Source organism: Poecilia formosa, unplaced genomic scaffold (assembly GCF_000485575.1).
Source record: "Poecilia formosa unplaced genomic scaffold, Poecilia_formosa-5.1.2 Scaffold287, whole genome shotgun sequence".
Lineage (NCBI taxonomy): Eukaryota > Metazoa > Chordata > Actinopteri > Cyprinodontiformes > Poeciliidae > Poecilia > Poecilia formosa.
Genome location: NW_006800226.1, coordinates 140,220 through 157,182, shown reverse-complemented (window position 1 = coordinate 157,182; position 16,963 = coordinate 140,220). Strand labels below are relative to the sequence as shown.

Below are 16,963 nucleotides of genomic sequence, written 5' to 3'. Positions count from 1 at the left end.
TGTGCGGCTCTACGTAACACTGTAAGACGTGGCGGATGTGATTTAACAAACTGCATTTTTTTATTTATTTTTTTTTTTTACTTGACAATCAAAACACACGTCTGCACATATGGCATCATGTTAATGTGGGACAACAGACTCAGTGGGCTGCCTCTATAATGCTGCCACAGACATTTAGAACATCACACAGAGCCTGAACAGAAAACTGGCTCTCACTGAAACGACAATAGAGCGGCACAGAAAGGTGCTCCGGCGGATCAAAGCTAAAGCTGGCTTCCCTAGTTTGGCACCATTTCAATTGCTGAAAGTAGTCTTTTTGTTTGTGCCGATGGCTGGAGAGTCAACAAGTGTGAGGCTGTCAAATCAATCAGTCTGGAGAAGGGAAAAGACAACCCAGCACAAAGAAAGAAACATAATAAACATACATACTTCATACATACATACTTCCATGTGCGACATCATAATATGCATGAGGGCACCACATTTATCTGTTCAAACTATTATGGGGCATTACAAACAACATGGAACTGAACAGCCACCTGACTGTTCAGAAAGGATTCTGTGCCCAGAAATAAACATGTCTAGATTGAAATGTATGCCTCAAATGCAAAACAAATGTAAAAAAAAAAAAAAAGTAGCAATGGGTCATAAACCATTTTAACACAATTTATCACTCAAAGAGGAAGAGGCCATTTCTGTAAAAGCAATCCAAAGAAAAACAGTCCTGGGAACTGAAGAACTAAACTTTGACCAATATGTGAATGCATGTATTCTGATTTCTGAAATCTTCCCGAGTTAAAACATTAGTATTGTTGTTTCTAAATGCATATAAACATGTTTTCTTTGCATTGTTTGAGGTCTGAAAGCGCTGTATCTTTTTTTTTTTATTTTTTTTTTTTACCATTTCTCATTTCTGCAAATAAATACAATTTTTTTGTTTGGAATTCATAACATGAACCTACAAAAAAGTAAAATCAGAGAACTGATCATTTTGCAGCAGTCTATTAATTTTTTTTCCAGATCTATATATATATATATATATATATATATATATATATATATATATATATATATATATATATATCTGTGTATGTGCGAAGATTTGGCTTGCAATCCTTATGTAAGCATGGCTTATGTAAATGTTTTAATAGACCTCCTGTGGGTTTTAAAATCAAACCTTCTTATGTCCTGGCCCCTTCTTGCTGCTCCTGTTGCCAAACAGTAATAGACGAGGAGCTTGAAAGTCTCCAAGATTCATTTAAACATACATCAGTGTAGTCCTGGAGCTACTGGCTGTAAATTGAGCTTCCTGCTGGGGGGCACTTGTGTATAATGGACTCATTTTTACAGGAACAGCAGGGCAAGAGTGATGTCTCTGTTTGTGAACTATATCAGTGAGAGTTATACTGAAATATTTTTTCCCTCAACCACTGTGATAGCAACTTAACCATCTTCCTTGACTGTTTAATTGTCCTTGCTTTGCCCCAAGAATAATATTTGATTTTTTTTCTCTCATTATTGTTTTCTCTCTCTCTGAAGGTCTTTAGTCTCAGTAGCCCCAGTATTGTATTGTACCGTCTCATACTTTTTCTGTTTTAATCTCTCTATCCGTAAGCTGCCAAATGCTGTCAGTTTCTTCTATCTTTAGTTTTCCTTTGCTCAGCTGTCAGTGTACCACATCTGCTTTTATAAAGTTATTCTCCCAATTCCTTTTATGGGACAGGGGCATAAGAATATTCTTGCAACAAATAGTAAGTCTGCATTTGACTGAATTTTTTTGAGTAGCTTTCTAGATTGTGTCTGAGTTAAGACATGTATTAAGAAATTGAATGGTGGTCCCAATAGGTAGATTTTTACATGATTGGTTAGCAACACAGCCATCTTTACTCTGATCGTAAAACTACCAGAAACTCTGCTGCCGACACTGTGATCTGTGGATATCATCACCAAGAGAAGAAGAGCCAAAAGCGGAATTGTAGTCTGAGAAAGACTGGAGATGTAAGGAGCTATAAAAAAGACAGATGTATTTTCTGCAAAATGTCCAGATTCATTCACGCTCCTGTCAGGCTGTGCGGGAGTAAGAGAGAGGGAGACTTTCACCAGACCACTAAAACGACAAACAACAAGGTTGCTCTGGTTTATTCTCCTGAGCTTTCAGCTTGTCTGTGGAAAATTACGAATTTGAAAATGTGGGTGAAGTGTTAGGGCACCAATCTATATGGAAGACACAAAGTAGATTTTAAAATCTGCATCCAAAGTTTAGCCCTCCGATATTTCTGCTGTTTCCTTTTGGAAATGCAGTAACTAAAAGTAGGAGACAAAAGAAACCCCAGGGTTTTTGAGAAAAAAAAAAAAAGAAAAAAAAAAAGAAAACCTGCCTCACAAACTGCTTGTGTCTATGATCTTCCTTCTCACTTCCAAATTTGTGTGAGCTCATCTCAGCACATCGTCTCCACAGCTCTCTAGTATCCGCTCGCTCTCTCCATCTGGTCTCACCGTTAACCAGCACGCAAACAGAACATTTATTTTTCTTATTTTCTCCTTCTCTTTCCTCCAGGAGTCTGTCTCTCTTTCTCAAAATCTGGCACAGACTGCTGCACTCCTGCTGGCTCTGAGGCGCAGACAAATGGCGGCACGTTGCATCCACAGATGAGCCATCACACCAGCTGACACCGTTAGTCCCAGTAGGAAAGGAAACATAAAAGATGACATTCCAGGCAATAGCTACAAGGGTATGATAGATCTTTAGCTGTTTTAAGAAAGAAAAATTGGACAGCTGACTCAAAATGTTTACAATTTAGCAAACTTTTCATTATTAAAAATGAAGAAAGTCTCATTTCTTAAATGAAGGAACGTGCAAAATCTTAAAAGGACAACATACTTCACCAAAAATGTCATGTAATCTTGTAAATGACGTTAGATCAATATTTTCTCCTGGCTTTCACAATGTTCTTTTAAGGTTTTGGTTGAATTTTCACTTATTTGCAATTCACCAATTGACCAATTTTTGTTTACTTATTGATTTTATGTCGTGTTGACTGAAACCAAGCAAGTTAAAGATGCAAATGTCAACCAGACTAAGCCATGCGATGAAGCTAAAGAAACCAATGTTCCCTGCACACAGCAGAGAAAATGTTTCTGACGTAATTGGGATACAACTGGTAATCATCTGACAAAATATTATTTTCCAAAAGAGAAGACTTGCAGGTGCTGTCCTGAATCCATCAGCTTGTCTGCCTTCTACCTCTTTGCACATTTGCTGTCATGGTAGCGAGGGCTGGATCACACCGAGAATGAGCAGGAAAGCACCCAAAATCCAAGGGAAAAAAAAATCAAGACTGTACCCTACCAAAATGTTTTAACAGAGCGAGGCTTCTTTGGAAAAAAAGAAAAAAAAACAAATATTTAGACTTGGTTAAAATGTTTGCACCAAACTGTGCATTTGAATAGAGAGCATTCATACTCGGTAAGAAAATAAAATGAAAAGTTCACGGACAAGAGGAAAAAATGTTTTTAACAGGTTTAAAGAGTTTTCTGGAATAAAGTAGACTGACTATTCACAGTCTTACAGGAACAGGAAAACATATTCCACCGTTATCAACCAGCGCGACAAAGATTTATATAATCTACAATTTGTCTCGTTTCTGTAGTGCCAAGGATGTAGCATAAAGGAGGTGAGGATGGTTGCACTAGATTCCTCTCACTGGGAAATACGAGACACATTCTTGTGTTTTCTGGAGAAGGAAAAGGGGAATGAATCATTACATTTCGTGGACGTGTAGTCTTTTGGTTGGACAGGCAGAACAGTGAAGATATAAAAATATCAGACCTCCTCACACCTCGCATTAAGTTAGCATGAGAAGGGAATCGGAGACAAAAACATCAGATTCCACCTCCAGTCTCGTCACAGGTTGAATGAATGAGGAGACAAAAGTGACTGTTGCTTCCATATGAGTCATGTGTCTGCGTTGAGGTTCAAACTCCTCCTCACTTCCCTCCTAACAGGAAAAAAAAACAAAAACTGGTTGTTCAAATCATCACCAGGAAAAATGATTGAATAAAGTTGCATCCTTTAGGTCTTACGGGACAGAAATGTTTGCCCTGGTATGTCTGGCAACGTATTTATTGATCTCTCCTTGTGTTCCCTTTGGTTTTATTCAATATGTACTTCACACTTGCATTACTCTTATAATGAAATCTATGTTTTCCTTTTAGCATCATCACTTTTTCTCTGCTTCTTGCTAAATGAATTGGTTGAATTTGGCAAACCCCTGTCTGGAATGACAGAAAAACCACCGTTTCACCTTTGTCTGCGTCTACTGTTTGCCCGTTTAAAAAGCCAGTCAGCAGCTTCCACTCTAGTCTTCATCTCATCTCAGTGCTCATGATATGTTGGTGTCCTTGATCGACGACACGAAGCAGAGTATCAGCGCTAATCCTTTGTCCCCTCTGAGTGAGTCCACTGCTTGGTTCATTAGAATGATGACATTCTAATGAAGTCATCAAAGAAAGAAAAGACAAAATTTCATTCCGACTTCAAGTAAGCTAGAAATAAATAGCATTTTGACTTTTATTTTCCTTTTGCAATAACGGAGTTTCACTGAGAATGTCGGATGTCAATGCAGCCTCTCCTAGGCGTTGACAGCTGGCATGCAGCTCTGTTTTACTGCAGCCAGGCTGAGTGTTTGTCTTTGACGGTGCCAGCTTAGTGATCCATCAGCCCTCCTCCATCCCAACTGTGGACCAAAACATGTGGATTACTGGTAAGCAGGACAGATAGGTCGTTAAGGCAGACAAAGTACCAAAGTGGGGTTTTTTTTCCCTCCAACTTGGCCTTGGTTTAACATTGTATCAGAGTGAACTAGAAGAAAGTTTGGACTTTGCTAGAAGTTCTGTGGTTAGTTTAGATGGAACAAAGGAAAACGACACTCTGCTATCTTCTTTTCAATAGACCCTATGGTCTAAATATGCATGGTCTAAATATGGTCTCAATAACCATCATTAACAAATGTCATTGTTTTCTCGTGTTATTCTTAACCAACCCATCTGTTTCCACAATATGCAACAGTAAAAATAATTTTATTCCAGAAAGCAGCTCTAGTTGGGAGTTGGTACTTTTCAATCGAGCCAAAACAATTGGGGTGAAGCTTTGAAGAAGAAAAAGTGATAAACACTTCTGACTGGAGAACATTTCTCAAGATTATTTTTTTTTCTTACCCATCTTAATTTATCTCTGCTGCATTTAATATTTTGTGTTCCTGTTAAATATGTGGAACATTTTTAATTCATAGATTTTTGCCCTTAGCTACTTGTAAAGGCAGAGAAAGAACATTTGTCAAAGAAATGAGGCGCTCGGTGCAGCCTAACTGATTAAACATTTGTTAATTTTACACATTTTCTTTGAATTTGGAAACATTTTGAATCAGTTTCAGAATGCAGACGTGAGAAATGTTAAAAGTTATTCTTTGCGGCTGCAGAACACTGGCATGCCAATGAGTGTTTGCTCCTTTGCCACAACAGGAGAGATGTGAATTCTACAACTAGTATAAAAAATATTGGAAATATAAATTCTAGAAGAAAGGTAATTATGGTAATGGTTTTGATGCTGTAAGGGCAGTTTATTAAAATAAATTATTACCAGAATACATCTTGATTCATTTTGTATTTGTTTGATTTATTTTGCCTCTCTTGAGGCAAATTCCCCCTACCCAACTGAAGCTACAGGACCCACTTTTAAATGTGATTTTTTTGTAAATATTACACGTCCTGGCAATGTACAGTTGAAAAGTAACAGATCAATAGATGAGAAGTAACCTGGAGTTGTTAAATCAGATGCCACATTTATGCTGGCAGGAGGAATAGAAGGGGTAAACATGTCTTAGTCCGCAGTCCAAAGCTAAATAAACATCGCAGATTGAATGGCAGCAACGACTGCACCCTGAACCGAATGGCTTAATTCATCCTTGTGACTGTGTTAACACACAATACTGCAAACCTGAAAATAATTAAACTTTTAACTTTCACAAAGGTTATGCAGCCAAGTAAAAAAAAAAAAAAAAAGCCTAAAGAACTGATAATCAAGATTTCTTTTAAAGCTTAATAGAAAGTGTGGCTCATTGCATTTAAAGTTCATAGACCTTAGAGGTGCTTTGCCTTTGCACAGCATGTGTAATTGTTCATTTGAGTTCCTGATAGATACAGCTTTATACTAGCAATTATACTATTTTTTCCATGACCGTAGACTTGGAACTATACAGAACACTGCACTGCTGCTGACTCCAACAAAGAAAGCTGCCCTGCATTATATAAAATGTGATAGTTTATATGCTGCAGCATTTATTTCCCTTAGAAGACTGCCTTGCTTTTACAATGCACATGATAAATAAGACAATAGTGTTGGTCAGCGAAAGCATATGCAACTCTTTATCTACAAGCGTCTCCTGAGGTTAAAGCAAACTAAATGGGAGAACAAAGAAGGAGAAGGGAAATGAGAGAGGCAAGCTGTGATTCAGCGTTAAAATCGAGTTTAATTTGCTCTGTTTTTATACTCGATATGCTCGACGCTTAGAGAGATGTTTGACTTTCATCCCACTCTGGATGTTGTATTTCAAAGTGAATTCTCTTTTTGCATGTAGGATGGAAGTAAAGACAGGACATAAAACAATGTGCAGCAATCTAGAAGCAATAGGAACGAGGCTTTTGAATGTACTTCAGTGATGTGAAGCAGAACAGTAATTTTGTGTCCGGCGTGTTGCATGAAATGTAAACGGCATAATGGTTAATCTCAGAAAACAGTGAGAAGTTCATCTGAGAAAATGGGTTAGTGTTAAGTTATTGAGTTCATGCTGTGTGTGCCTATCTTTGTAATACAAGTTTCATAAAGTAAAAAAAAAAAAAGTGGCTGTGGGTGGGGTTCAGAAAAAATCACAATGTCTTAAAAGATAATACTGCACTGAGAAGAGAACAGGCAACAAAAAAAATCATGTGTTAAGCAATATTATATGAAGTGTGACCTCTGCTTTCCCTGAACCACAAGAACCACACACAGACGTGTTTTGCACAGATTGTTGAGCTTCGCATAAGGTACAAAGAGCTTCATGAATCAGATTTTACAGACCTGGTTTTGAGACGCACAGAGTACGTGCCTCACGCCTTTAATTAACCTTGGCTGAGCATGTGACAAATCAAGATCTGGTTTTCTTCTTACTAATCTGCTGCTTAATTGGCCTGTCTCCTGTTCCCTTTGTTGCAGCAGGTGTGCAGACTACATTAGCAAGTGAGCTGAAACAAAATATATGCACCAATCACATCAGACTTGAAATGAAGTTATTGCTTTTAAAAATAGCCTGTCTAAGGTTTAGATTAAATATTATTATGATCGTGCAATCATTTATCAATTAAAACAGAACAAGTATATCTTCAATTTAGATTGCGGTCTCTACTCGTACATCGACTGATTCATAAGCAGAAAAAAAAAAAAAAACCTGCAAAATTATTGTTGCGATGCTAATGTGAAACAATACCAGAACTTGCCTGATGATTATTAATCATTGAGAAAAGATTGCCGTCCTTGTGTTTGTAGTTATAAATGGCTTATTATCTATGAGACTGATGTATTATGAGGTGTTGCTTAAAAAATTGCTTTCACTCTGTGAACTTTCCCACATTTAGTAAAGATACATTTTAGTATCCCCCGTACTACATTAGATCAATGTATAACACTTTATTTGATGGAGTGTGCATAAGACTGACATGACACTGACATAAAAATGACTTGGCACGTTTGTCATGAAGATGAAAGAGTCTTCATGAAGGTTTACGACTGTTGTCGTGACGTGTCATTCGGTAAATAATGACACTTTTAGTGCAAAGTTGAGAATTTTAATAAACTTTTATTGCAAGCTTTAACGCAACTTTGTATTAAAAGTAATATTAATTTTTTTTAACGATATTACAAAATATACCAAAAGCAAAATAAGAAGGTAAGTCTGGTGTTACCTCTGGTTTCCATAGTAACTTCTTTTGCTTCTGACTGAGAAACTTTCGGATGTGGGTTTGATCTCTGCTGTCAGCCCCTCCAATGATTGGCTCGTCGTCCTTTACGGAAACAAGGAGAGAAACAACAACACATTATACTTTGTGTTAAAACATTATGCAAAGACTAAGTACAAACTGAATCATTCTGAGCGGTCTAAACTCAGGGCAGTCCAAGTCCATGCCTGCTTGCATGAATCACACAGATTCACGCAAGCAGGCATGGATCTGTCCGACCGCCGCTACGACCTCAACATACGCTACGTAACTCATACATGAAAGATAATAACATCATTAAGTAAAAAGCCAGAATCAATTCAAGCAACGTAAAGTGGTGATGATGGAAGCGTGTGAACACACACACGCTCATATATAGACAGACAAGCAGCAAAAAAGCAAGCCAAAAAAAAAAAACAACAACAAAAAAACCCATGGGATTATAGCCCCAGAAGGCAACTATTAACACCCTGCAGTTTTTCTTTTTCATCATTTACACATAATCCGGCACTTGATTTGCCAAAGCTCTAATGTCCAACATTCTTCACCCATCCAGCCAAGAACTCGCTCTCCAAGAAGCCTGCGCTCTCCCCCTGATCCGGGATTTGGTCCGACTTTCCAGCCAGAGAGCTGCCGGGCTCCCTTCTCTGTGGTCTGCGAAGCAGCATGTCCATGTTAATGCCGGGATGATGCGACAGGCGGGTTGAAGTGTGGAGGAGGGCAAGTTCTTAGGCAGCTGCAGGAAGATAAAAGGCTGCCTGGCTCGCAGAGGAAGGAACAAAGTCACAGAGCTGTTAAGTGAGTGGCAGAGCATCCTCCATTTAGCAGAGACGTCAACAGAAGCAAGCAAACACCTCCACCGAGACCAGCAACTGAGCTTTTTAGCACCCCTGAAAAAAGAGCGGCTTTTGTACAGAAGGTGCCAGTGTTTGCAATAAATTCAGGAGAGGAAAAGGAAATTTTGACAGAGAGGAAGCAAAGGAGCTGTCGGATTCCGAGCCTTTGATTACTTTTTTTTTTTAACTTCCAAGGGAGAAACATGAAGGAGGGCAACGGAGGTAATGATGAAAAAATGTGACAAGAGGCTCCCTTCCTGTCTGCCACCAGAGGAGCGCAAAGCGCCTGATGTTTGTGAGCACCAAAAGGCACACAAACACACACACATCCACTCGATAAAGGCTAAAACTTTATATTGCATCAGTGGGTGTTTCGTATGACATCAAGAGAGGCAAAGAATAAAGATGGAAGAAAACAGGACTTAGTGGTCAGTAAAAAGAACAAAAAACAAAGATGAGATGAATCACAAGGCGTTTGAACAGCGGGAGACTGCCTCTCGATGCCTGCAGCAAAATTCTATTTTTTGACACATTTTGCAGAAAAGCCAACATGATGTTGCACTAAATATTTCTGCAGTTTCACATCCTTACATATCAGTTCTCTCTACAGCATCTTGAACAAATTGGACAACCACCTACAAAAAGTCCATGTTCTAGTCTATCTTTTTGAGTAAAATACGAGATTTACTTCTCAACTTTAAATGTTATTTATTTTTAGGTTGCTTCATGGTTTCCATTATATTTGTTATTTCACTTGACCAATAAAATGTTGCTGGATGAGGGAGAAACTGGAAAACCTAGTTCCAGTTTTAATGGTGCTTCTGCACTCTTGCGTCTTGCCACATTTTTTGCTTCGTCGTTCCTAATCACACAACCACAACGCTACGATAATGGATTTTCTCTTCAATTTGGCGAATTCCCTAATAAATGCCAAAGGTTTCTGTACAACTACGACCAGTTTTGGTGGTGGAGAAACCCTGCTGTGCGGAAACAAACACCGTCAGTATTTATATAAGCCTCATGGCAGAAAGAAAGGATGCATTTGAAAAGGGTTTACAGAGTGCAGTGCAACACAGAGTGTGCCATCCTGCATAATAATGTGAATCTGCCCGAGAGAGCCAAAAAACAATACCAGCGTTTTTTCCTGACCCCTGTTAGTTAATCACACCGAGACTCTGAAGTCTAAAGTTGTGAATTTTGGTGCAACCAGTGTATTTGTTTTACAAACCTGTGTGCAACTTTCCCTCCTTTCTCTTCCTCTGCATCTGAACTATAGCCTAAAAATAAAATGACTTTCTTAAGTCAACCAGAATATACAAACGATTTTAGAAATGTGTGAAACTGTTCGCTGCTGGGATCCCTATTCCAGTTCAGAGATCTTTAATTTTTTTTTATTTCATTGGCTTGAAAAGTCTTACAGCAGGTGCAAAACTTGTCTTTCTCTGCCAGCTTGTTATCGTCATTCCTCCTTCAAATGATCTGATGATCAATCTACTCTGATGCCCGTGGATCACATGTCAAGAATAGGCAACCACTGCTGCAGCCAAGCTCTGCCACAGCATCACCAGACAGGCTGACACTGACATTAGGAACTACAACTACCTCACCTTATATTCTGACCAATATTTGCGAAAAATAAAAACTACATTTCTAATTTCAAGCCGCAGTACATATATATTTCTTTCATTAAAAGGAGTTGTAATTATGAGCCAAACTGTGTTCATTACTCAGTATATTGGAAAATATTACACACGTGGGATTTCACTGTCATAAAATTAACAACCTTTGGTCCTGCAATGCTTTCTGTCACTTATATTAGAGCATCTAAATGTGAGCAAACCGGAAGGTACAAACCTTCGGGTAGCAGAGCCCGGTTTTCGACTTTAACAATCAGAACACGTTCGTGACAGCCTGAATGATGGCTACACATTATCCACATAGATTTCTCAGTCTATGCAAACCGACTTCAGCTTAGGGAGAAAATCTTTTAGAAATAATAGGTTACCCAGAGAGAACAAGTACTCGTTTATTAGGGCCAGCGGCCTCGAAGTGCTGCCTCAGCCTGATCCAACTCAAGTCTGCTTATCAATGCAATTCTAAAGGTACAGTTCTCTTATTGACCCAAGGTTGCACTTCATCCCTTATCAGCTGCATCTCTTTCTCCGGTGTAATGTGCATTGACTTAAAACTTCGACTACATGTTGACATTGCACACTTCACATAGATTAAGTCTTTTTTTTTTTTTTTTAAAGGAGTCATTACACTTTGGAGTTACAATCTCCTCTTCTTCAAAAGAAAATCTTAATTTATCTGGCGCGAGGCCTAGAACTTTGCAATCATGTTTCACTGATAATGAAAGTTGATGCTAACTGGGGCCTGTCAGACTGAATAATAAATGGAACCCTGCACCGAGGCAAAGAGGGAATATCAGTCATACTGATAAGACCGCTTATTTTACCACGTGTTTACAGTCCCATTTACCTTTTTGACTTTTACTCAAGCGGAATGACAAATTAGTTGCTGCACGGTAAACATTTATTTGTTAAGCGAGCAGTGCATCATAGCCATAAAAAGTGAAGGACTGGAACAATTAACTAAAATAAGCCGTTTCAGATGTGAGCACTCACAGGGTGCGTTGTTCAGCTGCAAAGAACTGAGCGATGGATCTTCTGTCCAATACGCGACGTCGTGTCACGGGAATCCATCAATCCACGCAGCCAAACACCTCACTGTAGCAGGAGCTGGCTGCTCATTAGTTACTTTCCACACTCCTCGTGTTTACAGTTCAAATTTATGACACTGCTGATCCTTGCCCCGAGAAACAACTAGAAGTTGCGTCTTGGAATACCAATGAGCCTAATTAATCTGTTCTATTAAGCACAGACAGCCAACTTTACAAGCGGGGAGTGTCAGACGGAGAAAAAAAAGGGTAAGAAAGAAGGCAGTGTTTAATTAATATGCGCTTTCTTCACTCACCCTAGTGTGAAACACAGCCAAAAGGGGACAGGTGAGAATAAGATGCTGTCCTTTCAGATGACTTACTCAACTTTTATTTTGTTGCTGTAAATGTAATGGAACCTTCCCCAAAGCAGCAGGTTGTACAGTGCACAAGGCGAACGGACTAGCTGGCGTTTTGACCCGATAACTTAAGTTCCTACATCAGAATTCGACACCTGCAGTTTTGCTCGTTTGGAAGTGAGAAGCGTGGTTAAAGACTTACTTTGGAAAACGTTTAAACAGTTCTGAGTATGATGCAAATTCAACAAAGACTAAAATAATAAATGAAAGAATATTTATTCGAACCTGGTAAGAGGTTTTACAAGGCAGAAAATAACTCTGTATTAGCCATCTTTATCAGAATTTGTGCTTAATTCTTTAAACTTATGTCAAGACATGCCTACTTTAGGAAAGACACTCAGCTTTTTAAGCACAAAAGCAGTCCAAATATTAATATTAGATTAATTTAACAAAAAAAATGCATAATATTCCTTTAATGTAAAATGTATTACCTTAGATTTATTGTAAAGCCATTTACACCCTCGTATTATGTTCACACTGCGACACTTAAACATACAGGTCATAATTTGCATCAGGCAATTTTAAAACTAAATTTAGCAGTACATTAACGCTAACCATCTTCAGTCTATGTGATACTGTAGAACAGGCTATGCACTTTTAGAGAACAATTTATAATCTATCTATGTAGCAACTCAAGACGGGTGAGATAATGAGATAAGATGGAAAGTGAAGGAGAAAATGAGCACAAAAGTAAGTACAGAAGATGTATAGCACAGGACAAATGAGCAGTGACAAATTTAAAAGACCCCAAATATGCCCAGTGGTGCAGTAGCGTAAAACATAAAGAGTGACAGCGATGTTTTATAGCAGCACAAAGAATGTTGTGCAAGAAATTCTGCTGGCTAAAACGACTGGAGAGTCGGACCCTTTACAACTTCTCAGTCACACACAACGTAGTCTGCTGAAGGTCAGAGACCACAAAGCTGTCTGAAGTGTTACCAGCCCTGCAGCCCACCAGGTGGGATGAGAAACCACCTGCTAAGATGAACTTAACAGTTTTCAAGATATGTTGTTAAACATTGAAATGTACCATTTCTCTGAATGGCAGCTGCACAAACAAAACTGGTATATTTAAATAAAAATCAAAAGCTAGAGAGCTATTTATGTATGCATGCCTTTAGAGTAACATTGTAAGAGGAATGGTATGTTCTTTAATTAAAACTAGGCAAACTGTAGCCTCAAAGAATAATAAAATAATAATAAAAGGTAATTTCAAAGCAGCCGACTTATGTTTATTCAGAACACCTGAAACGGTGGTATAATTCTTAAAATGTTTGAAATCAAGAGATTAAAATATATACACTTGACTGAAAGCAATTCTATTTGTTGAGCTGTGAAAAAAAAAACTGAAAAAAAAAAAAAAAAGGAAATTATAAGGAAATGCTTGCATAAAATGACACAACGTGCAACAAATGAGCTCAGGAAATAAGAACATGCCTCAGGTCTTTGCCTGTTTGCTAGCAGGGATAGTCTGACTTTGCACTTGTGTTTTATGTAGACAGCAAAGGAGTTTTTCAAACATGCTCCCCTCCCCTCTCCCCCACTGGATGAATACCTTCTTTGTGACGGCAGACATATGAAATGTGACATCAGTTCAGAAAATTTCTTAAAGATGTTGTGGTGAAATAAACTGTCCTGGGAGACTTTTCATGTGAAGCAGCTTCAATTTTATGCAGGATAATTGAAGCTGCTTCAATTTTCCTCTAAAACCATGATGACGGTTTTAGATTCAACCGTTATCATGGCTAAATCTAAAAGGTTTAACCATGATAACGTTCACTGCAGTGTTGCATCACCTTCTCTGTCGCAAAAAAAAAAACAAAAACAGATTTCATAAGTCATTTCATTCTAAGTGTTAAATGCACTATTTTTACATAGGGCAAAATGTCTAGAACTGGGCTTGACCACCTTTTTACAGAAAAACAAAACAAGCACATTAATTTTTGGTGTTAATACTCAAGCGATTAATTCAAAAAGTTTATTTTCTGGGGTTAAAGTTTTTTTTTTGTTTTTTTTTTAATTGGTATACTCAGATTTGTTGGAATTTCTAATCGACTAATGAAATCGTTTATGAAAAAGTCAGTTCAGTCCTCTATGAAGTACATATTGTGTTGGTTGTGTTGAATCAATGGAAACAGATCTAACAGAAACACAAACTCAGATTAGAACATCTGGCAAGAAATTAGAAAATAGTTCAAACAGCAAATGTAACAGAGACACCAACAGCAGTGAGTATGTTGATAATCATAAAGATGATCTTAATTTGATGTGTTTAGTTTTATCTTATAAGTAATTTTCAAGTCTTGAATTTGCAGCATATGCACAAGAGAAAATAATTAAACTAAAAAACAATGTAACAATAAAAATGTGGTATGCATCCATATTTTTAAATGTATATACATATCCATAAATATATTTCAGTTTTTCTGATAACCTCATCTTTACTACACTCCAGTCATTATTCTTGTGAGGGATCTCAAAGTAGCTCAGATTGGTGCTGCTGTTCAAGAACGTCAGCGGATGCAAACTCAAGGAATAATAGATTTCCCATTTTTGAGATGAGTTAATCATAAATAGCTTTTTTGTTGTTAAAAGGTTCATATATTAAGTTCTTTCACTCGACCATCAGTCTGGTCTGCAAGCAAAATACTCCTGGAAAGCGGGTTGTCGTTAAGTCATTTTAGAGGGTAATGAGCCAAAACATGGGGACTGAACACCAAATCCCTCTGCTCTGACTGCCACCTCAGATTCTAGACCTAAATCTCACAGGAGACATTTGGAATCAGATTAAGACAAAAGGGCATGAAAGGTGGCCCAGAACTCTGAACCATCTGAAGGAGTGCTGTCCAAACCTTCTGAGTACAAGTTGCTGAACTTTTGTAGATCTACTCACCACAAAATTAGGATGAATGCAGAAATGGTGAATGAATAAGTAGAAATGGTGAATGAATAAGTACTTATTTGTGTTGTAGCCATTTTTTTATTTTTTTAAAGATTTTATTCGTCTGTAAAAATGTCACCCAAAAAGATTAAATAAAAATCTGCATCAGTCGCCTTTGCTCACAGGTTTTATTTGGTCTGTTCTATATTTGCTACAGCCATTTTCAGGCTAGCAAGAGGAAAACGTGAATCTGACTTTGATAAACAATTAGCTCGACACTCTGGTGGTGAGATGGGATTCAAGCCTATTTGAACGGAGCTGAATCTTGTAGATCTGTCCCTTTCAAAGACTCATTGAAAAGAACAGCGACTTATATTTGTTATCTCCAAGTGTTAAATTGAAATTCAGAGATTTTTTTTCCGGCAAATTTATACTTTGCTTTACAATTTTTTTGTCATCGGCAAGAAACTGCTAAGTCAGCTTTGGCCTACACATGTCATTAGTTTTTTTGTTGTTTTTTTAAACTCTTGAGCTTGCTGTCTCACTCAGAAGAACCGTCAAGGAGAACCTAATATGTGCACCTGTGTGAAAAACAACCACAAAATAGCTGCTCGACAGAAACATGCATCTCCATTAGTCATTTTGCCATTATAAATATCCACTGAACAGATTCGGTTTGCTCATGAATGTCACAACTTTACTCTGATAAAAAAAAATAAAAAAAAAATTCATATGCTGACACCTGATAACTTCTCAACCACATTTTGACTGAAAAAAGTCAAAGGATCTCTTTGAAGAGAGAGAAAGGAACATTTACAAAAACTACCCCCCCCCCAACAATTGGGTGAAATTTGCATTTAGTTCTTTGTTTTCACATAAAATTGTGGCACAAAACCTAGCCAATGTAATTACAGCAAGTCTAGCAAATGCACGTCAGCAAACACTGCAGGAAACTGAAGTTTAATTTTTGCCTGCAGACTGCTGCCATATGTTGGAGCGGCTGCTCTGGGTGTTAGCTAATGAAAGAGATTGTCCTGGGAACCACCTTTGAGATCCTGAACATGAACACCGAGAGGTTGAATGAACTGGCACCCTGATCTCACCATCAGCTGCTCTGCCCTATTTCAGTAAGCACGACCAAATTCTTATTCCCTTAAACTAGATAATTGGGCCTACTAAATAGAAAGCAGCACCAATGTATTCAGCTGAGTTACCACAGAACAAATCTCAGGAAGGAGGAAGAAGGGGGTGGAACTATTTTTGTTCCCCCGTTTGCATTATTCATGTAAGAAATAACATGCTGGTCAATGAAATAACGGGGAAAAGGCTGAGAGAGGAAGAGGGAACAAAATGGAACATAAATAAGAGACGGCTGCAGTCGATAATAGGAGTTATAGAGTCAGGAGCTTCAATTCATTGGTTGGAAGATTATTGGTGCAGGAATGACTACAGCAGAGAGACAATAACGGACAAAGGAGGAACGGGAGGAGAGGCAAAGGAAGAGATGGACAGATGGGAAGAAGAAAAACTGCCTGCAACTTTTCCTGCGGTATTTTTTTTTTTATCTAAAAGGGACATTTATAGACTGCTGGTCTAAAAAGCGGTAGTGATGAATATGTTTGTTCACGTGTGAATGCTGTTTTCTAGTACTGAAGAAAATAGGACAGCATGGATCTTCTTGTTCTCTTTTCTCAGCTAACAATGTGTATTATCAGAGGTCATATTTTTTTAATTACATTTCCCTAAAAAAATTAGACTAAACATAGTCTAGTGCTTTAGCAAACTAAGGCATTGGAGGTGTTGGAATAGCTCCAGCCATTGAGGGTGGATCTGTTGCAGATCTTAGTTGTGTCCCTGTTCCAAAAAGATCTAATTCAAATGTCTGCATGAGCTTTTCCACCTGCCTGATTCTGCAGAGGCCTGCTAATGATATATACATTTGGTTCATGTGTGTTGAATCAGGGCAAAATCTACAACATGCAGGACACCAGCTGTTGAGGACTTATTTACACCTTTCAATTGGGGTTCTGTCTCTTTAAAAACTCCTGCTCTTTCTAAAACTCCACCTTCAGGAAGTCATCACAACATTGCTCCTCTATTAACACTAAGAACATTTTTTACCAGAGTTCCACTGAGA

General features: G+C 38.1%; 1 protein-coding gene across 1 annotated transcript in view; it reads right to left on the bottom strand.

Moving 5' to 3' along the window:
• b4galnt4a (beta-1,4-N-acetyl-galactosaminyl transferase 4a) overlaps positions 1-16,963 on the bottom strand; it is a 145,147-nt gene that overhangs the window by 47,749 nt on the left and 80,435 nt on the right. The window contains exon 3 of the mRNA XM_007571760.2: positions 7,999-8,097. Within this exon, the coding sequence (XP_007571822.1) occupies positions 7,999-8,097 (99 nt within the window). The remainder of the gene's footprint in view (positions 1-7,998; positions 8,098-16,963) is intronic.